The 22,716-nt window shown below is 58.4% G+C and overlaps 1 protein-coding gene and 1 long non-coding RNA gene across 2 annotated transcripts in view; both read right to left on the bottom strand.

Moving 5' to 3' along the window:
* PRRX2 (paired related homeobox 2) overlaps positions 1 to 22,438 on the bottom strand; it is a 42,811-nt gene extending 20,373 nt beyond the window's left edge. The window contains exon 1 of the mRNA XM_081803744.1: positions 21,962 to 22,438. Within this exon, the coding sequence (XP_081659870.1) occupies positions 21,962 to 22,223 (262 nt within the window). The 5' untranslated portion in view covers positions 22,224 to 22,438. The remainder of the gene's footprint in view (positions 1 to 21,961) is intronic.
* On the bottom strand, positions 9,785 to 13,261 carry LOC145717144 (uncharacterized). The gene is made up of 2 exons (XR_014140195.1): positions 11,669 to 13,261; positions 9,785 to 11,442 (listed from the first exon to the last, which is right to left on the bottom strand). It is a non-coding gene; the product is annotated as an uncharacterized LOC145717144 (long non-coding RNA).
* Positions 22,439 to 22,716: the final 278 nt, after the last annotated feature.

Genomic DNA, 22,716 nt, shown 5'->3' with positions numbered 1-22,716 from the left:
GAGCCAGCAGTCACGCTTCTTGGTATTTACCCAAAGGAGCTGAAATGTATGTCCATACCAAAAGCTACATGTGGATGTTTATAGCAGCTTTATTCATAATGCCCAAACTGGGAAGCCAACCAAGATGTCCTCCAAGATGTGAGCAGATAAACCTCGGTCCAGCCAGACAATAGGATAGTATTCAGTGTTAAAAGAAATGAACTATTGGGGCGCCCGGGTGGCTCAGCCAGTGAAGCATCTGATTCTTGATTTTGGTTCAGGTCATGGTCTCAGGGTCCTGAGATCGGAGCCCCAAGTCAGGCTCTGCTCTCAGCTGGGAGTGTGCTTGAGATTCTCTCCGTCCCTCCCCCCTGCCCCTTCCCCTGCTTGTGCTCTCTCTCTCTGAAGAAGAAAAGAAGAAGAAGAAGAAAAAGGAGAAGAAGAAGAGAAATGAACTATCACGCCATGAAAAGACGTGGAGGAACTTTAAGGGCATACTACTAAGTAAAAGAAGCCAATCTGAAAGGGCCACATGCTGTAGGATTCCAACTATATGACATTCTGGAAAAAGCAAAACTCTATAAACAGTAAAAAGGAGTTGGCAGCCAGGGGAGGGATGAGCAGGTGGAGCACAGGATTTTTAGGGCAGTGAAACTATTCTGTATGATACTATCATGGGGGATGCCTGTCATTATCTATTGGTCCAAACCCTATGGCTTGAGTGACAATGACCTGCCAATTTAGGTTCATGAATTCTAACAAACGTGCCAATCTGGGGCAGGGTGTTGATAGTGGAGAAGATTGTGTGTGTGTGTGTGTGTGTGTGTGTGTGTGTGTGTGAGGGCAGGGGTTATGGGAACTCTCTATACCTCCTGCTCAATTTTGCTGTGAACCTGAAACTTCTCTAAAAAAACAAAATGAAATAGAATCTATTTAAAAGGAAAAACAAAAAGGAAGAAAAATTAACCAAAGCTTGTGGTGTGCTGCTAAATGTTTAACAACTGGTTCTCTGTGAGGAGGCACCTTGGATTTATGTTTGTCAATTCCTGGGAATAAATACTTCCACCAGGGCCAATTTCTAGCTACAGCCTGAGACCAATGAAGGCAAAATCGGGAGGACATGCGCAGAAGCACCCCAGGATACAGTATCTGCACCGTCCAGATACCGTAAATGCAAATAACCCCAAGCCTATAAATCATAGTCAATGTAGTAAAATGCTAAGAGGTGAGTTTTGAGTATATATCGCCTTTGTTTTCAGTACAGCTTGGGTCACTGTAAATTTATATAATTTAACTTTTGATGACATCTCTATGTTACAACCAGCTTCCAAAATCCCGCACGTTTCCTAGTGGGCACTCGTGAGGCAGCACGAGCTGGTGCTGGATGCCACCGCGGTTTCTGAGCGCCCAAGGGACGTGGTCTCAGTTTTGTGGGTTTCCACGACTCCCCGACCACGCGCAGGCGCGTTTTGTCGGAGGCGGCATCAGGGTGTACGGCGCATTTCGGATTTGGAAACCAGATATTTTATGGATGGTGATAGCCGTGTCTGTCCCCCAAGAACTACCGCCCTTGCGGGGGGGGGGGCTGTGAAGCCCCCACCTCCTGCTTACGTGCTCGCCAGGGTTCAGATCCTTCCCCACGACCTGACGCAACCGGTGGGTCTAACATCACCTGCTCTGAACACCAGGGTCTTTCTAAAGTGACTCATTACCTTCAAGCATGTGCCCAGAGGGCTGAAAAGTCGGAAAACTCAGGTTTCATGCCAATTATCAGGGAAAGAGGGGTGCATCCCCCCAAACAGAAGTTGTGAGGGAAGAGGAGGATGGGTTGGGTAAGGTGGGAGGGATGGAGGCAGCAGGGCGGGACTGGGGTCCTCGCTGTTGGTGCTCAGCACAATCCCTGGGTGGGGATTTAAAAATAAAATGCCAAGCCCCGCCCAGCCCTCCACCCTCCAGAGTCTGACTCAGGGATGGGGCCTGGCCATGAGCATTCATGGAGCACTCTCCAGGTAAAGTTACCGTGCAGCCTGGGGGGTCGAAAACCACTCACTGACAACATCAAGTGTATGGTCTTGGGGCATCAAGTCTGGCCTCGTGGAGCCCCAGCACTATGGCCACAGGCCACTGAGCCAAAATGAGCCTATTTGTCCATCTGCGAAGTGGATTGTCACGGGCGTAAGTCAGGTAACCGAGCACCCCAGAACGAGAAATGATGGAATCTCTCTCTACACATGTGTGGAGCAATTCCCGTGTGCAGGGCACTGAGCCAAATGCACCATGCTGGGAGATCCACACTCTCATTGATTCCCCTTTTACGGATGGGGAAACCAAGGCTCAGGGACAATGAGGACCTGCCCAAGGTCATCCAGCTAGCTGGTTGGCAGAGTCAGGATTCAGAACAGAGCAGACAGGCTTCTTGCTCTAGACATGAGTGCCTTGGGAGCTCAGAGAAGATGGGGAAGCTGCAAGAGGAGAGATCAGGAGAGGAGGTGGGGGTGTGGTCAGGAGCATAAGAGCAGCCCTAAGCCATGGGCCTCTCGGGAAAGAACAAGGCGGAACATTCCTGCCCTGTGCATACTTCACCTCCTTCCTGTGATACCCTCATTGTCCATAACTTCTGGGGAGTCTCAGCAGAGCAGGCACTTCCTGTTCCGTTCTATGAATGAGAATGGAGGTAGACGGAGCAGCTGAAATGTGGACCCAGGGAACACTCCCGGCCTTTCTTCTTCAGAGTCAGTTAGACCTGGTCCTGATGTCGATGTGCTTCTTAGAGAAAACATGAGGTTGATGTGTGCTATTGCAGGTGTTTGGGGAGCGGGCAGGAAGGCACAGAGGGAGGGGCAGAGCAGGAGGTGGGCAGCTCACGGTCTGTGCCCACACCATGGAGCCTGGGGGGGGTGGCTCTTCAAACAACCCCCCTTCACATCAGGGGGCCCTTCCAGCCCTCAAAACCCTCTCTCATCCACCCTTAGAGACAGTGCAAGGGGGATACGGTCATTAACCTGCTTTTCAAGAGGGGAAACGGGTCCAGAGAGTCCATGTGGCCTGCCCAAGCTTACCCACCTGGGATCTGAGCTAGAGTCTCCCTGCCCTTAGCTCCTGGGCCAGGCTACCTGTCTGCTTCCAAATCTCAAGTGGGTATAATAAGAGTACCCTCCCCGGGAGCCTGGGTGGCTCAGTTTGTTAAGCGACTGCCTTCGGCTCAGGTCATGATCCTGGAGTCCCTGGATCGAGTCCCGCATCGGGCTCCCTGTTCGGCAGGGAGTCTGCTTCTCCCTCTGACCATAACCCCTCTCATGTGCTCTCTCTTATTCTCTCTCTCTTTCAAATAAATAAATAAAATCTTAAAGAAAAAAAAAAAGAGTACCCTCCCCACAGAGTTGTTATGATGATTTCACGGACTCGGGGACAGTGACCCAAAGGGGCTGCAAATCAGGCTGCTGGTTCTGCAACCTTGGCAAATCATTTCATTGCTCCGGGCCTCAGTTTCCCTGTCTGTATAACACATGATCCATGGATGGTTGTGAGGATTCCTTGGGATGACGTCTGGAAAGCGGTCAAGATACGGGACACACAGTGTCACTATGGCTTGTCAGCATGAGGGGGGCCCTCTGTACACCTCACCTATCTGGAGGGGGTGGGCTATACAGGCCAAGCTCCCTGCCAAGCCACGAAGCCCATCTTTGCCCCTCCCTTCCATGAGCATACCTGAATGCCCAACGCAACCCACGTCTGGCAGGCTCCCAGGACTGAGGAAGCAACCTGCTCCCCCCCAATCATATGTCCCCACCCCCCTCTGCAGGGGGCTGCGCTGCGGGTGGCTGTGCCTCAGCCACCACCAATCAAGTACGGAAAAGAGTCTGCAACGGGCTGGGCACATTTGCTTCATTCTACCCTAGCCAGGGCCTGGCCCCCACCTGGGCAGCTCTGATTTCATTAGCATTCTGCTGAGACCCTCCCCCACCACCAGACCCACCAAGGCCCCCCACTCACAAAATCAGGATGCTGGAGTGTTTTCAGAGAGGAGGGGAGGGGGCCCTGGGGAAGGGAGGAGGGGCTGCTGATTGTGAAGACAGAGTCTGAGGCTCCTGATGAGCAGGGACCTCTTTGTGAGTGAGCAGACCCTGAGGCAGGGTGGGGTGCCCTCTCAGGTGTCCGCCCTGCCCTGGCACAGCCCCGACAGTGAGTGCCTCCTGAGGTTTTGTGCCCTGAGTGCCTCACTCTCCTCACCCTGGTCCTGAGCGAGACCCAGAGAACAGCCAGAACGCCAGACCAGTCTGGATCCCAGTCTCAGGACCGCCCCCCCATTCCTGAGTCTCATCTGATTCCCTACCCACAAACCTCCCACAAACCTCCCACCACCCCCCACAAACCTCCCACCAGCCACGCTCTGTCACTTCCTGTCTTCACACATGCTGTTCCCTCTGGCTAGAACACTTTTCCACCTAGCCTTGAAGCCCAGCCAAGTCTTCACCTCTCACCTTAGGCACCACTTCCTATAGGAACCCTCCCTTCCCCACTGCATAAAGCCTTGGGGACCTGTCTGCCTCCCCCAGCCACGTCTTTATCACTGATTAAACACCCCTGGACTGCACCAGCCTGTTTCCCTCCATCCCTCTCCAGGGCTGTGTTGACCGTGGGGCCTGGCACAAGGTAGGTGCTCAGTAAACATTGGATGAACACATGAATGACTCAGCCCAGCTCTGTTTAGCCTGTAGACCCACAATGCCTAAGGCCCAGGAAAATGGAAGACCTAAAATACAGTTTCTGCAGGAGCTGGACAGACCCACGTGGCCAAACGGACACACTCAGCCCCGGAAGAGAGGCGTGCGTGGCCTCAGTGACGTAGCTGCCTGCCCTGGTGGCCGGGGACAAGATGGCAGAAGGGTGGTCCCAGGGCCAGCTGCCCAGGCCACCTGGACGGGCGTTGGTTGCTTTGAGGGTCATGGTTGAGTTCCGGCTCCTCCACCCACAAGCTAGGTGACCTTGAGAAAGTTACTTGAGCCTCGGCTGCCTCATTTATAAAGAGGGCATATATGGGGCGCCTGGGTGGCTCAGTCGTTAAGCGTCTGCCTTCGGCTCAGGTCATGATCCCAGGGTCCTGGGATCGAGCCCCGCATCGGGCTCTCTGCTCGGCGGGAAGCCTGCTTCTCCCTCTCCCACTCCCCCTGCTTGTGTCTCTGTCAAATAAATAAATAAAATCTTAAAAAAAAAAAAAAAGGGCATATAAAGGTCCCTCGGTGTTAGGTGAGATAATACGCGTAAAGCGCGTAAAGCAGGCCCCACTGCTATTTGGGGGCACTCTTCCTCATAAATGTAAGCCCTGTGATGCCAGGCAGCAACCCCTTGGGAGAGCAGCCTCGCTCTGTCCGGGTCCAAGGGGTTGCGCTGAAGCCCAACCCACACAGCGCCGCCCTCGGCCAATCAGCACGCAGCTCCTCTGTGATTGGCTCGAAGGTGGGCAGGGACCCAGTCCCGGCAGAGCAAGACCCTGGGAGAGATGCTGGCTGCTCCATCCACTTCTCCCTGGATCCAGCAGCGCCTGAAGTCCTGCCCTGGATTTTTTAGGGATGCACACCATTATTTTACTTTTGCTTAAACCACTTGGGGCCGGTTTTCTCTCCGTTGTAGGTGACAGCGTTGACTAGCACACAGCTGGAGCCTTACACCTACACCTGGACCCTGGTCTTTACCCCGGCAGAATTAGAGTGGTGCGCCCCCCACTAGGGGAACCCCCTCCCCCAAGTACAGCACCCGAGGGACTTGTGGATCGGCCTTTGGAATCCCGTCTCCTCTGCTCCCAGCCCTGCCCCCTGCCACATGTGCTGTCGTGGACCCCTCTCCCAACTAATTTGGGATGTGGGTCTTTGCAGCCTGTTCGGAGGGGCTCTCATCTGCCACGGCGTTGCCCCATGGGGAGAGCAGGGGTGGGAGGGCTCCGGGGTCTGATTCCACCTCTGCCAGGTGCTGGCTGTGCAGCCTGGGGATGGCAACTCCTGTCTCTGAGCCCCAAGGGTCCCTGTGCTCCTCAACTTGGTGGAATTTACTGGCACTGAAATTCATTACCTGTCTGTGTCATTAGTCGCCTGTCGCCGGTTACCTGGAAGCTCCTAAAGGCTGTTGAGTGGGTGTCTGCATTTAGTATGGGGCTCAAGAAATATATGTTGAGTATTGGAACCTCTATTTCTCACCTGTGAAATGGGAATGTTGATGGCCTTCTGTAAAGATCGGGGTGGGGGGAGATGTGTGCCCCGGGCTTAGGCCCAAATGGGAGCTTCCTCAGGGAGATGATTTGTTACTATTTTGAACGGGGTCCCCGCAGGGGCTCTCCGTGGACAGCGACTTCACCCGAAGAAGTGGCCTTAATGGGGAGTGGTGGACAGGCGCTGGCCCAGGCAGGGAAGAAGGGGAAATGCAGGTAATGGGCCGAGGTCTCCACAGTGGGCTGGAAGCTGTTACCCTATCCCCCCTCCCCCCGCCCCGCCCCTGGAGCTGCTCCGGACCCTGCTGTGGTGGCCCGGGCCTCTGGTGGTCTGCTATGTCCATAGCTGGGTAGCACTGGAGACACCCGAGAGGTGCCCTAGGGTGGACACAGCCCCTGCTGCGAGAGGGGTGGAGACACTGCCTGCACCCCTCCCCTCCCCCTCGCCCCGAAATGCCAGCAGACAGTGGAAATAAGCCCCCACGTGCCCTGCCCTGCCCGTGGTGGGGCTCGGGGTGGAGGGAGCGTTGTTGCCTTAATATGGAGCTAGTTTGGGCTGGGACCGTTTCTGTGCCTTGCCGGGGAGATGAGGGACCCTGGGGACCAGCAGCTGCCAGGGGTGAGGCTGGGTCCTCTGTCCGTGCTCTCAGGGACCCCCGCGGGAGTTGGTAGCTATAGCAGCTGGCCACGTGCCAGTCCCGGGCCAAGCGCTTCCTACGTCTGCGGCCTCACCACCCACGGGTCAGTATCCTTCCTTTACAGGTGAAGAAACTGAAGCCCGAAAGGGGAAGCCCTTTGCCCCAGGGAGCCACTTGGGCTGGGTCTGACTCAACTGGCCCCACTTTGGACTGGGTCTGACTCAACTGGCCCCACTCTGGACCTCCTCTCCGTGGGGCCGTTTGGACAGACAAGGCCACTAGGTCCCAGCCCTTGGCTATGAAGTCCTCAGAACTGCTGCCTTCCTAACGGGGACCATGCCCCCTCCTCAGAGGCCTGCCTGTAGCAGGGGAAGGTAGAGATGAAAATCTGCTGCGCAGAGGACACTGGTTTGAAGAAAGCAGTGAACATACACCACAATCCGCAGAGCCCAAGAAGCTGCTATGGAGCTTTCCAGAACCCTGAGGTTCTCCTGTGGAGGCTCCAGGCCAGCCCTTGGGTGCCAAAGGAGATACCCCACCTCTGGCCTCTTGGGAACGGGGCTTCCTCAGCTTTTCTCCCTCCTCCCTGCCTGGGGCTCCCTCCCACACCGCCTGCCCTGTCCACGGACCCACCATTCATTTAGATTTCCATCTGGTTGTGGTTTTTGAGAGGCGGAGGGAGGAGAGGGTTTAGGGAGAAGCTGAGAGCCGGCACCCAGTGGAGGTAAACCGGATACCTTCACTTCTTTTCTTGGCGCCCCAAGCTCTGTGCATTTCCCCCCTGCCAACTGCCTACAAACGCAGATCCACACGGAACCTGCTTTCTGATGGCCGCTTGGGGTCCCAGGCAGAGAAAGGAGCGAGCATCAAGATTAACCTTCCCATGAGTGCAAACACCATGTCTAAACCAGCTCTGCTGGAGCCCGGGGATCACTGCGTGTGTGTGTGTGTGTGTGTGTGTGTGTGTGTGTACACAGGCACGCATGTGTTCTATGTGGCAAGAACCCATCTGTAATCCCTGAGGGAGCGTATCTGAATATCTCAGCCTTTCTCCTGAGCCATCTTATCCACAGAACTTCTAGAAGTTGCAATTAATCTCTAATTTGAATTTTTAACCTCAAATGCCACATTATAAAAATAGTTGTGTTGTGTTTTATGGGCGGTATGTGTCATGAAATTATACATGGTTATAATTTGTGCCATGGAAAATAAAGCAAGATGCTCGTTCTGCCTGGGAGTGGCAGTCAGTACCAGCCAGGCTGGGACTGCAGCAAATCCATGCCGTCCTTCCAGAGACGGGACCCCAGGTCACGAGGCAGAGGGTCCTGTGGGGGTGGGGGGGGACACGCCCAGGGCTGGATCATCTGTCCCCTCTTTGGAAAGCAGAGTTAGGTACCAGCAAAGGCCACTAGAGCTAGTTCTTGGGACCCAGAACTCTGTTCCTAACCTCAGTTCCTTTTCCTGTGTGACCTTGGGAAACTTTGCTCTCCTTGGTTTTTCCATCTGGGAGAGGGCTTAGTGGGCATCTGCCCCCTCCTCCCAAGCATCAGAGAGAGTGAGAGAGAAAACAAATTGGCCAGGTTGGCATAGCACTGAGCCCCTGCCTGCCTGATCTCATCAACTCCTCTGAACAACCCAAGCTCCGGGAGCTATCATTACGCCCATTTTGCAGATGCAGAACTTGAGGCTCAGGGAAATAAGGTGCTTTCCCCATCAGAAATCGGGAGTGAGGTTGGGGCCAAAATCCCACAGCCAAGCCAGGCCCTATCAGCAGCATGCCCCGCCCCCGAGAAGGCGGGGGACCCACTGGAACTCTCTGGGGCCAGCTCTGTTTCTATACCAGTGCCACCACTGAGCTATACGGGGGACCACGAAGACTGTCCCTATTCCAGGATCCCAGTCCACCTGCCTGGGTCGAGCTGGAGCCTCTGCTCCAGCATCATGACGCCCCTTGTCCATCCCTTCCTAAGCAAGCCTGGAGAGGCTGGGTGAGGCTGGAGTGAGCACAGCCCCGGAGGCTCTGGGCCAGCCAGGCTAAGGAATATGCCGAGGACAAGGGCCTCAGACCTGGCACCTGCATGTCCTCAATACCTAGCCTATCTTTCTGAGCCTCAGCCTCCTTGTCTGGAAAATAGGGCCAGAAGACTACCTAGCTCCTAGAGTATCTGGGAGGAATTAATGAGATGAACCATGGAGGGCTTAGCACATATTAGCTGCATAATAGAAGGTCCTGACTGTTGGGATCTCAGTGATGATGATGATGAAGATGAACACCTGCAAGTTGGCCAGCTCCACTGCCCCGACTCAGCCACGAGCACCCCACATTCCCTCCATCCCTCCAGGGATGCAGGATTTGTAGCCAGATGGCCTGGGCCAACCTTCCTCACCCAGTTAACAGGTCTGCTAACGAAGCTTCCATCTCAGGGTCATTGTGCCCCTGTGGCATGAAGCCCTAGGGTTGGGTCCATCCTGCAGATGGCAGGTTGGTTGAGCCTGATGCTGGGAATAGGACCTGCCCTGTCTCTGGTTCTGAACGGCTCCTGGAGCCTCTCCTCTCCAACTTGGGATCTCGGATCTCAGAGGAGCTGGGCCCGGGGCAGCCAGTTAGGGCTTGTGATCAGCTCCTTTGGAGATAGGGACGCCCTGGAGGCTCTGGGCAGCCAGGACACCTGCTGTTCCCAAGTTAGCCACTCATTTCCCACATGACAGGGAACACTGGCTCACCGAGAGAGCTACTGGGAAGGGCCTGGGTGCTCTGGACCCTCCAGACACCCAGAGATGAGCAGAAAGCACTCCCACCACTCTTAATATAACAATGACAAGTCTTGGACCAGGCCTTGCTCATTGGCTCACTCCCGCTCCTCTGCTCCTGGAACAGCCAATTTCTTTCTCACCTCCGAGCCTCTGCATCTGCTCTTCCTGCCACCTGAAGCACCCTTTCCAACCCCTTCTTTTGGCTCACTCATCCTTTAGGTCCCATCTGAAATTCCACTTCCTCCAGGAAGCCCTCCCTGAACCTCCAGACCAAGTAGGGGGCCCCACTGTCTGTTCTTATAGCAGCCAGGACATCTTCATGGCAGGGACCACACCTCTTTGATCCCTGCTGGGACCCCAGTATCCAGCACACGCCTGACACGGGGTAGGTGGTCAACAAATATCTGTGGAGGGAAGGAAGGAAGGAAGGAAGGAAGGAAGGAAGGAAGGAAGGAAGGAAGGAAGGAAGGAAGGCAGCATTCATGGGATGCCTCCCCCATTCTTCCTCCCCTGAGACCGAAATCAGCCCCTAGAAAAGACCGCCCTCTTGGGAGCTCTGCTCAGCCCAGACCTGAGTTCACTGCACCAGCAACAGTTGCCTGAAACAATGACCTCAGTTCGGCGACGTTAGATCTTTGCCTTTCCTTTATTCCTTCCCAGTGAAACCAGAGCAGTCCGTTTTTCCTTCTTGTCTCCAGTAATTTCCCGCTTCGAACCCTGATACCCTCCCCGCCCGGGGGTTGTCGTGACTGCAAAGCCGGCTCTGCTGGGGCCAGGGGCCCGGAGGGGGAGGGGGCACGGGAGGCTGGCCTTCCAATTAAAACACGATGTCTCTGGAAACATGAGATTCCCAAGGCTGGGGTCCTTCTCCGGCCCCCTGCCCCTCCGTCACTGTCACTGCACAGCCCGGGGTCCTCCTGCCTGATTGCTGTGGGGCAGGCTCTGCACCAGGGGGGTCCCTGGAAAAGCAGTGCCTTCCTCAGGGCACTGCAGAAGTTTCCAGGTGAGAACCAGGAAGACAGGAGGCACAGTTCCTCCCTGGCAGGGCCTGGGACGCTTCTAGCCAGAGGTCACTGCGGCTCCTTGGCCATCTGGGGAGCCCGGCATGGGGTGGCCACCCTTATCCCTAGACTCTGGGGATCACTGCATATTTCCTCAGTGGCTTTGGGCAAGTCACTTTGCCTTTCTGAGCCTCAATTTCCTTATCTGTAGGAGAGGAGGCAGGCGGATGGGAAAGCCTGGACAGGACAGTGGGCAGCAACACTGCCCTCATGCTCTACTCCCTGGTCAGGGGCCAGCACTCGCCTGTCCCCTGGTGTTTTCCCAGCACCATGTCGCAAAACAACACCCGTGTGTACCGAGTGAATGAGCAAATTAATGGATCCCATACAGTGTTCTTGGAACCCCAAGGCAAGGTGTCTCTTGGAGGGGGACAGGGAGGCAAGGGGTTCAGCAGTCTCTCAGGGGAAGGCACAAAGGCCTGTTTTCTGTAGCTTCGCCATGAGGAGAAACAGGGGACAAGGTGCCCAGCTGTCTTCTCTCCCGATCTTGGGACGTTTTTCTGGACGGCCCGCTCCTAGTGTGGGAGGCAGCCCTTCCTTCTCCAGGTCTGAGACCAGAGGATGGCGCTCCAGGTCCCAGAGAGGTGGCCAGGTCTCCAGGCCCCCATCTGGGAAGATGTGGCATCTAGAGGCCCCTCTGGCTTCCAAGCCCATGGGGTGAGGGGTGCGGGCTTTGAGGGGACGTGGGGCCTCAGTGAGGGCAGGGTCAGCCAGGGCTCTCAAGAGAAGCTCGTCCTCTGCCATCAGCTGTAGGGAGGGGGGCGGCTTTTCACTCTGTGCATCTCAACGTTGCAAAAAGACGGTGGACCTGGGGCGCCTGGGTGGCTCAGTTGGTTAAGCGACTGCCTTCGGCTCAGGTCATGATCCTGGAGTCCCGGGATCGGGTCCCGCATCGGGCTCCCTGCTCGGCGGGGAGTCTGCTTCTCCCTCTGACCCTCCCCACTCTCATGTGCTCTCTCTCTCTCTCTCTCATTCTCTCTCTCAAATGGATAAATAAATAATCTTTAAAAAAAAAAAAAAAAAAGACGGTGGACCTGGAGGCTCTAAACCTTGCTTCTCCACCCACCATGTTACTGAGGCAAGTCATTTACCCTCTCCGAGCCTCCGTTTCCCCCACTGGAATCCTAACAGCACATACCCTTGCTGAGCTTGACTCCCGTGTCCACCTGCACTCAGCTTCAGCTTGTCCCTAAATCTCTAAAACCACCCTGCAAGGAGGCATGATTCCTCTCCTCATTGACGACCAAGGCGCTCAGAGAGAGGAAGAAACCCACCAGGGCACACAGCTGGTGTGGACGACCGTGAGGCACGGTCCGCATGCAAACAGACCCTTGGATGACTCGTTGTCATCAGCAAGAAGAGAGTCGGAGCGGAGAAGGGGGTCCCCAGGTTCCATGGAGGGGGGAAGGAGGCCCGGGAGAGATGGGGATGGGTGCCGGGCTCTCCTGAGGGCCCCGCACCCGCCCTGGGGAGGGGGCGGCAAGAACCTGGGCCCTGCGTGGCCTGGCTGCTCGCTGGCTGGACGGGCCATCCGCAGCACCATCTTGAGAGCATTAGGGGCTGCAGTTAACAGCTGTTTTCTGTTACGTGTTATTTGTTAGTCTAATGAAAGGAGGTGCACTGGCTTTCAAGACCTCGGCGTTCTGCGGGGGTTTTACACAGGAGGCCCGCGCGAGCTCCGGCGCAGGAGAGGCCCGGGGCCCCTGCCAGGCGCGCCTGGCGGCTCCCACTTTGATTCTGCGGGTTGCAGCCATCCGCGTGGTAATTCCAGCTCTGGTTAAATGTCACTTTTAATAACGCCATCTCTGGCGTGGAAATGTCTGCACCCAGGGCAAGAGGGGAGGACGGATGGGGGGCCGGTGGGCAGCACCTGGGGCCGCGGACAGCCTGCCCCTGGGGACTCTTCGAGAGACAGCAGCAGGCGGGCAGGATCCTGGGAGGGGGCTTTTGCAGTGACAGGAAAGGCAGAGCCCAGCTCAGCAGTGAGGCTTCTGACCCCCGCCCCCATGCCCCACGGCTGGCAGCTGGAGGGAGAAGTCTTCCCCTGGGGCGACACCCCCTCACCCCAGTCCCTAGGGCTGCCTTGGGCTGGTACTCAGTAGGCACTCAATGACTGCAGTGGATGGTCCACAGGTCTCTGGGGACGCCCCAGCGGCTCCCTCCCCTCCTGGACACTGGACCCTTTCAGCTGCTTCCTCCGGCTTCCCGGGGCGGCTCCACCTGGCCTCTCCAGCCTCCACGAGGACCATTTTCCACCCCGGCAAACCGAGGAGGGTGGGAGAGGTGCAGAGTCAGTACTGGGAAGGGCCTGTGAGAGTCCCGTGGTGCTCACCCTTTCACGCACACAAAGATGACTGGGGAACCTGCTCAATGCAGATGCCCAGGCCCCGCGGAGCATCATTCCATGGGGTTGGGGCGGAGCCTGAGAACACGCATCGCAACCAGCTTCCCCCGGGGCGGGGGGGGGATTCTCAGGCAGTGATTTCTGGGACCACGTGTTGACAAACAGATGGTCCAAACCCCCTCAGGCCAGCGACAGGCCGTGTCTGGGGCCCCACCTACTGCCTCCTGCGCAGGAGGGTCACAGAGGTGACACCCCTCACCTGCTCGGCTCTCAGGCAACAAGGTGCTTGCTCAGCTCTGGGGTGGAAGGGCCCTCTGTGGAAGCTTCCAGTCTCCCCGCCCCGGCCTCCTGCCCTTTCATGGCCCTACACCAAAGACCTTCCCCCAAAGCCCACAGTCTGCCCAGCAGCTCCTGTCCACCTCTTGGCCGCCAGGTGCGAGCTTCTCTAGAACCCCTTGCCCCCTTCCCCCCGCGGCCCCCAAACCCGAATGTCCCAGCCGCCCCTCCCATGCACAGAAAAGCAGAATGGATCACGAGAGGGACCAAAAATGTCTTCCAGAGCCTGCTTCGCCTTTTAGGATGCAATAAAAGATATCACCGGCCGTAAAGTACCCCATGTGGATGGCACCTCTCATCATGGTGGCCCTCGGAGCCAGGCTGGGGACAGGCAGCTTCCCAGATGTGGAAGGGACACAGACTCATAGGGGCAGTGAGAGCATCTGGGTTGTTTAGCGACCTTGAGATTCCACGACTCCTGTGCTCTGGCCTTGCTGCCACCCGCGAGCCCCCACCCCCAGGGAGGCCACGGCCTCCTCCGGGTAGCGGCCCCTGGGTGAGGAGCACCCTGCCATATGTCCCCTGCCCCCCCGTGCCCTGGCCTAGCCCCTGGAGCACCCTGACTGCTCAGCATGGGAGCTGGCCGCATAACTTTCCCCCTTCTGTCTAAACAGGAAGCCCCCCCCCCCCCGCCCGCCCCCGGTGCTCTCCTACTCACCACCTCACAAAAGCCACTTAACCCTTGGCCCATTCCAGAACCTTATGGCCGCTCACCGCTCACCGGCTGCTTGCGGCCGCCCTGCCCCCTCAGAGCCTAGACTTGATCATTTGGGCCAGGCTGGAGCCCAGACGAAGGGCTGTGAGTGTGTGGGTGTGGGTTTGAGGGCTGAGTGTGTGCAGGTGCGTGTCAGTGTGTGTTGATGAAGGTGTGTGTGTGTGTGCAAGTGACTGGGTTTGTGTGTGAATGCGTGAGTGGGGTTGTGGGGGGGAAGGGTTTGTGTGTGTGAGTGTGTGAGCAGGGTTGTGTGTGTGCATGTGTGTGAGTGAGAGGGGTTTGTGTGTGGGTGAGAGGGTGTGTGTGAGTGGGTTGGTATGTGCATGTGTGTGAGAGGGTTTGTGCGTGAGTGCAAGTAGGTTTGTGTGTATGCGTGTGTCAATGGCGTTGTGTGTGTGCATGTGGGGGGGCTGTGTGTATGAGTGGGTTTGTGTGTGTGTGTGTGAGTAGGTTTGTGTGTGTGTGAGAGGGTATATGTGAGTGGGTTTGTGTGTGTGCGTGTGTGTGTGAGTGTGAATGGGTTTGTGTGTGTGAGTGGGGTTGAGTGTGAGTGTGTGGGGGTGTGTGGGGGTGCATCTGTCTGTGTGTCTGGGAAAACCAGTCCACCATGTGGTCCCCAAATGCCAGCCCATGACAAGGTCTTCACTGACCTACCACAAAATGAGAAAAATAGGGGTAATCTGTGACTTTTTTAAGCTAGATGAAGTCAGTTTTGAGGCCCAGTCCTGGCTTCGGGACGCCGCGGGTTTCTCTCTCGGATAAACAGATGGAAGCAGCAGGGTCGCCGCTGCCCTGAGTAAATGGCTTTTCTGGGCAACCCTTACAACCAGCCCCTCTGTGCCCGTCCCTCTCAGCCCCTGGAAACCTCACCGGGGCCTGAAATCTGAAAGTCTGGGCAGCTGGCAGCAACTCGAGGCCTGACACATAGTCGGCACTCAGAGAAGGATCGTGGAGTGAGTGAGTGAGTGAGTGAATGAGTGAGTGAGTGAGTGAGTGAGTGAGTCAGTGAGTAAGCACGGGAGCTGGGCTAGACTGGGGAAGGGGGCCGTCCTGTCGATGTTCCTGAGTCAGGGACCCTCCTCTGTTCTCCTGGGTCCAGGAGGCTACAGACGGGCCTGCAGAGGGGGAGGGAGGCCATTCTAGATGTTTCTGGGCAGGAGGGGTAGAGGACCCCTCACTCACTTCACACCTTCCCAAACCCAAGCTGGGCAGCCCCCGACACTGTCTCCCACAGGCCTGTGACCCAGGCCGAGCCGCTAAGGAGTCCCCTTGGCTGGCTGCCTCACGGCCCCCTGAGTGCAGCCCACACCTGCCTGGGAGACCACCGAGCATTCCAGGGGCTCCAGGGATGGCTCCAGGGAGTGGCAGAGAACAGGGGCTTCAGAACAGGACAGACCTGGGCTAGAACCCTACATCCGCAGGAAGACGGGACCTTGGCCAGTGGCTCGTTTCCCTCTGCATAGAATGGGGATGATAAAAAGGACCCACTTCCGTGGTGGGATGATAATGGGGCTGAGGCAGGTGGAGCCCTGGGGGGCACACAGTGAGCACCCGGCGAACAGGCCGGTGAGGGCCGCTGGCCACCCTCCCTGCGTCCCCGGCACGACCCCTGTCCCCTCCCACAGCCGCCAAGCCCAGGGCAGCCCCTGGCCAGCTTCCAACCCTGACGTGCCATTTGGAGGATGCGTTCAGGGGGCCCACTGGCTCCCCCTTAAATCACCCCCAAGATTCACATCCACCTAGGGTCAGCCACTGTCCTTTGGGTCTTGGACACCATGAAAGCCCCTTAAGGTTCACCTCATCCCATCTGACCTCACATTTCTGCCTAGAACAAGCCTCTCCTTGTCTTCACCCATTCAGAAACCCTGAACACGGCACAAGGCCTATCCGATAGCCCCACTCTGTGCAGCCCTCAAGGCCCATCCCCTCCTGCCTCTCTGCCCCCTTTAATTCCCCAAACAAATCCCACCCCTCCCTTCCCAGCTGGGAGACCTTGGGCAGGTTGCTTTGCTTCTCTGGGCTTCCAAAAAATAGGGACGGCAAATCACTAGCCCTGCCTGATTCGCAGGGCTGCTGTGAGCATCTCAATGAGCTATAATGGAGCCGCTTTATTGAGCACCCACTCTGTGCTGTCTCCCACAGCCACTCAGGGCTCACCACACCTACAGGGACATCCCTGTCCATGGTGCCCATTTCATAGATGGCAACACTGAGCCTCAGGATGCTTTCTGGGCCTCAAGTGGGGTGTGCAGACAGGCATTATCACTACTGCTCCCAAGCTACTTTTCCAGAGTCTTCTGGGAGGGAACAGTGACAGCGCCAGCCTTGTTGAGCTTCTGCCCATGGGGAAGGGCCCTTGTGGGGTGCTAGCTGGTCCAAGCTTCCTGTGCCACACCCCCAAGCTCCACGCAGATGATCTGCTAGAGGAGCAAGACCACCCTGGAGCCGAGAACAATGAACTCAAGCGAGGGCCCGGCCTGCTGACAAAAAGCCAGAGAGGCACCCCTCCCACCAGCCACCCTGGGGGACCCAGCAGTTCTCTCCAGCTGAATTCCCCTGGGCTCTCAGCTTCTAGGCCTGGCTCCTCAGCCTCTCACTCATCCTCCTCTCTTCCTGCTCAGGGCGTGTACCGAGGGCTGCCCTCACCAGGCCCTGCCGGGACCCAGACCCCGGAGACTCCATGTTCCTGGGGCATCTTCTCAGCCTGGATCAAATCATGATGAAGGACAGGAGGGGCCTCTCAAACATCTGGGCCCTGCCTCCCATTGTTCAGGTGGGAACTGAGCCCAGAGAAGGGATGTGACATGCTCAAGGTCACGCACGGAGGGGGCAGCAAAAGCAAGAGCTCCTCGCCCATGGCAGATGGCTTTTACCCCCTGCCCGCCCCCCGGAAATGGAGGCAGGGAAGCAAGGGAAGGGAGAAGAAAAGCGGGCTCCATCTGAAAAAGGCCCAACTCTGAGGAAACCCTTCTTGTCTTTTTCCCCCACCAGCCCAGCTCCTGTCCCGGCCGCCCGCTTGCAGGGCTCCCGCCACCACGACCCTGGGGGCTGCGCAGCCACCTGTCACAGCGAGCTGGGGGAGGGAGGTGGCTGAACACCGAAGTCAGCTGCAGAGAACAGCGTGACGGTTCCTCCGAAAATGAAACCTAGAATTGCCCCGAGACCCAGCAGTTCCACTCCTGGGCATAAACCCCAAAGAACAGAAAGCAGGGATTTGAAGAGGTATTTGCACAGCCATGCTCCCAGCGGCATTAGTCCCAGCAGCCGAAAGGTGGAACCACCCAAGCGTCCAGCGGCAGATGGATGGATACGCACGCGCACTGGAATATTACTCACACCTGCTGCACGGGGAGGAACCTGGAAGGCGTCATGCTAAGTGACATAAGCCAGACACCAAAGAACGAATGTGGTAAGCTTTCCCTCCCATGAGGTCCCTAGAGTCGTCGGATTCACAGAGACGGAGAGGAGAGGGGTGGGTGCCGCGTGCAGGGAGGGGGATGCAGAGTCGGCGCTTCAAGGGCGCAGAGTTTTATTCTGGAGAGATGAGAAAGTTCTGGAGCCGGACGGTAGCAGTGTGGTGGTGGCACAACAGTGTGAGTGTGCTTCATGCCCCTGGACTGTGCGCTTAAAAAGGGTGCAAGCGGTGGGCGCCTGGCTGGCTCAGTCGGTGAAGCGTCTGCCTTCGGCTCAGGTCGTGATCCCGGGGTCCTGGGATCGAGCCCCGCGTCGGGCTCCCTGCTCCGCGGGGAGTCTGCTTCTCCTCTGCCCCTTTCCCCTGCTCGTGCTCTCTCTCTCCCTCTCTCAAAAATAAACAAAAACCTTTAAAATAAAAAATTAAAAAAAAAATGGTGCAAGTGGTAAACCTTCTGTTGGGTGTATTTCACCACAATAAATGTTTTAGAACTTGAAGGCAAGTTCTGCTGGTTTCTAGAACTCGATGGTCTCTTTAGATCCTCCACTCAGACACTCGGCCCTTCCCACCCATCACTGGCAAGGGGAAGGGGCGGGTCCCCACCCCAAAGCAGACTCACCCTTGGCTTCCTGGCCCCCCACTAGCAGATGTGGCTGAGCGGGCAGCTCCGTGAAGGGAGCCCAAACCTCCCCCCACCCCCGGGGGCTCCAGCCACCCCGGCTCAGCCTGTGCCCCCAGCTTCCGAGCACCCAGCTGCCCTGACTCTCTGGGAAGTGGACCACTTGGTCCTGAGGTCCCCGAAACAGGTACCAGCCTGCAAAGGCGGGGGGGCCCCCCCGGGGGGCTGGGGGGGCCTCTCCGCCTGGCTCCAGGGGCTTTGTTTATTTTCCCAGTGTGTCCGCATCCCTGTTTCCGCCCTGCCCACAGGAGGGAACGCTTTAAAGAAAATCTCAGTTATTAATGTGGTTTCTTTTGTTGTAAGTCATTGCAAAGGCAGCAAACGAGGGTTTATTTTCCTAACGTGCTTGGCATAGCTCAGCGCCCGGCGCAGACTTCAGCGCTTGATTTGGGAGGAACGCGAGACCCTGGTTTGCTCTGAGTCACCAGCGAAGCCACAGCCTTCCTGGCCAGTTCCGGGGGCGCCTGCTCTGGGAAAATCCTTGGCAAGAATAGGCTACATCTACTGGTGGCTTTGTGAAAACAAAAGAGAAAAAATATTTTTAAAAATGTGAGCCTTGTTACCGTACCAGATTGGAAAATGTATTAATTTTCTAACCCATGAGTTTCCCCATTAGCCCCATTAGTCCTTCATTTAAAAAAAAAAATTATTTATTTATTTGACAGAGAGAGACACAGCGAGAGGAGGAACACAAGCAGGGGGAGTGGGAGAGGGAGAAGCAGGCTTCCCGTCGAGCAGGGAGCCCGATGCGGGGCTCGATCCCAGGACCCTGGGATCATGACCCGAGCCGAAGGCAGACACCCAGTGACTGAGCCACCCAGGCACCCCTAGCCCTTCATTTTTAACAGGCCCCCCCATCTCTCTTGGTGTCAGTTGCTTTCTTTGGGCCCAGAAACAGCTGCAGAAGCCACACGAAAACCCACTTCTGAGCATGTCCCAATCTCCAGCGAGGCGCCAGTGTTCCCAGCAGGCCCAGGACTAGGGGGCGGAAGTCCCAGCCCAGGGCCCATGCCTGCTGGCCTGGGGTCCAGAGTCCCGGCACCCTGAGGCTTAGTTGCCCACTTAGGAAAGGGGTCCAGTGATGCAGGCCGGGCTCACCGAGTTGCCAGGAGGAAAGGTTCCTTCTCCCCCACTTTGGAGACCTCAAGACTTGGGAATCCATGGTGAGTGTTAGTGGGAGGGGGCACCTGCCTGAGAGGGAAGGCTATGGAAGGAGAGCAGGGCAGTTGGCCTGTGCCCTCCCTCTGCAGGCCCAGAGCCAGACAGCGGGCCAAGGGGTTCCCACAGGCCAGGGGCAGCTACACAGCACCCCCACCTGCCTCTTGGGGGGGGCTCTGCCTGGCAGCGGGCACCCCTGGAATGCGCCCAGTTGGCCTTGGGGAGATGCCTGACTCTATATAAAACATTTGGATTTCATGGACTAGTGATTTGCTTTCAATCTAAGGAATGAGTATAGGGTTACCTCCTTTTAATTTTGCCAAGTAAGGACATTAAAATAAAACAGTCTCCAGTTATTATCTCTAGTTCCTAAAAGAAAGGGCATTCGAACACCAAAAGTGAGGAGGAAAGACATAATAATCCCAAACACAGAGAATCCTTTACACTGAAAGGTGTAGCTTCCTGAAGACCTCTCCATAGTGTCCTGTTTGCTTCAATTTCCAGAGGCCTGGAGAAAATCTCCCCGTGGGCCAGAAGCACTGGGCTGGACTGCCCTTCCCCAGACAGCGCTGGGCGGGGGTTCCAAGGCAGGAGGCAGCCGTGAGCCCCTCACTGAGCCTGCAGCCCTTTGTCGCGCACAGATGAGGGGAAGGAGATGCCCACCTCTGGGGGCAGACGGGTGCTGCTCTTGCCCCGTCCCACCTGCCCCCACAGCTAGTGCCTTCTCTGTCCCCGGTGCTTGCGTACCCCTGGGATGCGGATGCCCCACCTGGGGAAAGGCCCCGCACGCCTCCAGGGCTCTCACTGAGGGTGGCGGGGCCCCAAGGGGCTGCCGGGCAGACCCACTACCCACCAAGCTGCCAGGAGGGCTGCCAGCGACCCCCCGTCCAGGCACTTATGTCCCCAGTTGGCACGAGCTGTTCTGGAACTCCCCAGAAAAACCCTGAATTTGGAAACCTTCTACGCTGTGCCCAAGAGAAGCAGTGCCTTCCACTGTCTTTGGGCAAGGCTGGGGGCCAGGGTGGAGACAGGCACCAAGCCCCTGGCCAGGGCTTGAGTACAGAAAGCCTGTGCCTCCTCCCTCCTCCCCCCATCACTCCTGCACCCCTCTCTTCTCTCCTTTCCTTCCTTTTCCCCCTTCATTCTTGGCTTCACCTTCAGTTTGCTCCTCCTTCTCTCCCCACTCCCAAGGGGGTCCCCCACTTATCAGGGTAAAATCAGAGCCCTCTCCTCTCCCCTTAGGGGAAGCTGGCTCCGAGGCAACTGCTCCGCCCAGGAGACCTGAGGTCCTGCAACAAACTCAGGCGGACAGAGCCCCTCTTCTCTTGCACCAGAAGGCACCCCACTTTACCCCTGGTCCAAACAAGACACCTTCCTTCCACTTGTCCCTCAGGAAAACCCCAGCTCCTGGGGGTGGGTCTGCCTGCTTCAGGCTCACCCTGGAGGGTGCAGAGCGATGTCAGTCCGCTGTGGCTGGGGGGCAGTGGCCCCTGGGAGGGAGCGGTACCAGCTGGGTGCTCTCCGAGGCGCCGCTCTGTGTCGGGCCTCCCTCAGGGATGCACGTGCTCCTGGACGAGGTTTCAGACGAGGCTGAAGTCACCTCGGTTTTCCCCGCACCTCCTCTCATCTGAAAAGCAGGGCACGCAGCCAGCCGGGGCTCTCGTCGGAGACCTGGAGGCTGGTGCAGGAAGCGGGGCTCCCCAGGAGCCGGCGGGAAGGCTGCTGGAGTCAACTGGGTGACCCTTTAGGGGTCCAGAGCCTCCAGCAGGCCAGGCTGCTCCCCAGAGCTAGGGGACGGGGCTGTGGTCTCAGCCATCCTACCTCCTCCACAGGGTGTGGGTGAGCTGTGGGGCCCATCCAGGGCCAGGGACCTCAGCTTTATCTTCATCTTCTCTTGCTCTATCTCCCCCTCCCCTCCCCCTTCTCACCAAGGGCTCAGGCCCTTGTGATCCAATGTGACTTTCTGGGGGAAAAAAAAAAAAGCCACTTGGGTGGGTTGTTTGTTTTTAAAGCCCTTTCCTGATGACCTTTAACCTCGGCAGAGGAGAGAGGCCTAGCTGGCTCCTTCGGCTTGGGCCATTCCACCGAGGAAGCTGCTGGTGGGGCAAACTGGAGGCGGGGGGCCGGCATCCCTGCCCTAGCCAAGGAGCCCATCCGAAGACCTAGCCGCAGCTGGGGTGGGATCGGAGGCACGGGCGCAGAGTTCGGAACCCAGCTGTGTGCCTCGGGGACTCGGATGCCCTGCCCCTCGCGAGCCTCGGTTTCCCTAACTGTGCCATGGCCACAATCACACCCACTCCCCAGGGGATTCGATTCGGCCGCGCGGCCGCGAGGGCTGCCCCCGGGGCCCGGCACAAAGGCGGCCCACTTCCCCGGCGTTCCCACGACGCGCGGCGGCGGCTCCGGCCAAAAGGCGGCCGGGCCCCTCGCGGGGTCCAGAGCCCCGGTGCCCGCAGCCCACCCGATCACAGCCAGCCAGCCTCCCACCACCCACCGGCGCGGCGGGGCCAGCCCCGCAGCCTCACCCCCGGCGGGTCCCGCGCGGCGGCCGCGCCAGCGCCCCGACTGTCTCCGCCGCCCCCCACCGCCCCCGCCCGGACCCCGGACCCCGGACCCCGCGCTTCCGTTCCCACGCCCCCGGGCCCCGGCCCCCGGCGCGGCCCTGCCCGGCGCCCGCACTCACCGTCCTGCGGCGCCGCCTCGCTGCCGCTGCTGCCCCCGGACGGCTCCCGCGCCGCGCCCTCCCGCGCCTCGGCCCTGGCCGCGGGGCGCGCCGCCAGCCGCCCGGCCGCCGCCACCTCCTCCAGGTCCAGGAGGTGGCTCACCGTGAAGTTCTTGCGCGCCTGGGCGCAGTCGCCGGGCCCCAGCGCGGGCGGCGGCGGCGGCGGCCCGGGGCCCAGCGGCGGCTTGTCCAGGGCGAAGGCGGCGGCGGCCGCGCAGTCCATGCCCGCGAGGGCCCCGGGGGGTCGCCGGCGCGGGTGGCAGGCGCGGGTCGGAGCGAGCGCGCCCCGGCCGCCCCGCGCTCGGCCCCGCTGCCCGCCGCCTCCTCGCCCCCCGGCCGCCGCGGCCCGCCCGGCGCTGACGTCGGGGAAGCAAACTTTCTCCCTCCCCTCGGCCGCCTCGCTCGCTCCAAGTTGCTAAAACGCGAGCTCCTCGGGCCACACGCCCCTTCTTGAAGCAGACCTCGCCCCTGCCTCTCCTCCTCCCTCCGCCGCGCCTCGCCCGCCCCCACCCTGCGGCTGCGGGGTGGGAGGGGGTCCCGCGCCGAGCCCGGCGGGAGGCTGGGGGCGGGGAGACGGACGAAGGAGGGGTGTCCTCCCTTCACCCTCCCCACCCACATCGTAACGAGTGGGAAAGTTCAGTGTTTGGGGGTTTGTTAAATCCCCCAACAAGTGTCCGCGGGAGGCGACAGTGGAGGGATCAGCAGCGACCCCCCCA

This window comes from Leptonychotes weddellii, chromosome 14 (genome assembly GCF_054177405.1).
Source record: "Leptonychotes weddellii isolate Sample4059 chromosome 14, ASM5417740v2, whole genome shotgun sequence".
NCBI classification, from domain to species: domain Eukaryota; kingdom Metazoa; phylum Chordata; class Mammalia; order Carnivora; family Phocidae; genus Leptonychotes; species Leptonychotes weddellii.
Note: the sequence above shows the minus strand (reverse complement) of the source record. Positions and strands in the feature narration are given on the sequence as shown.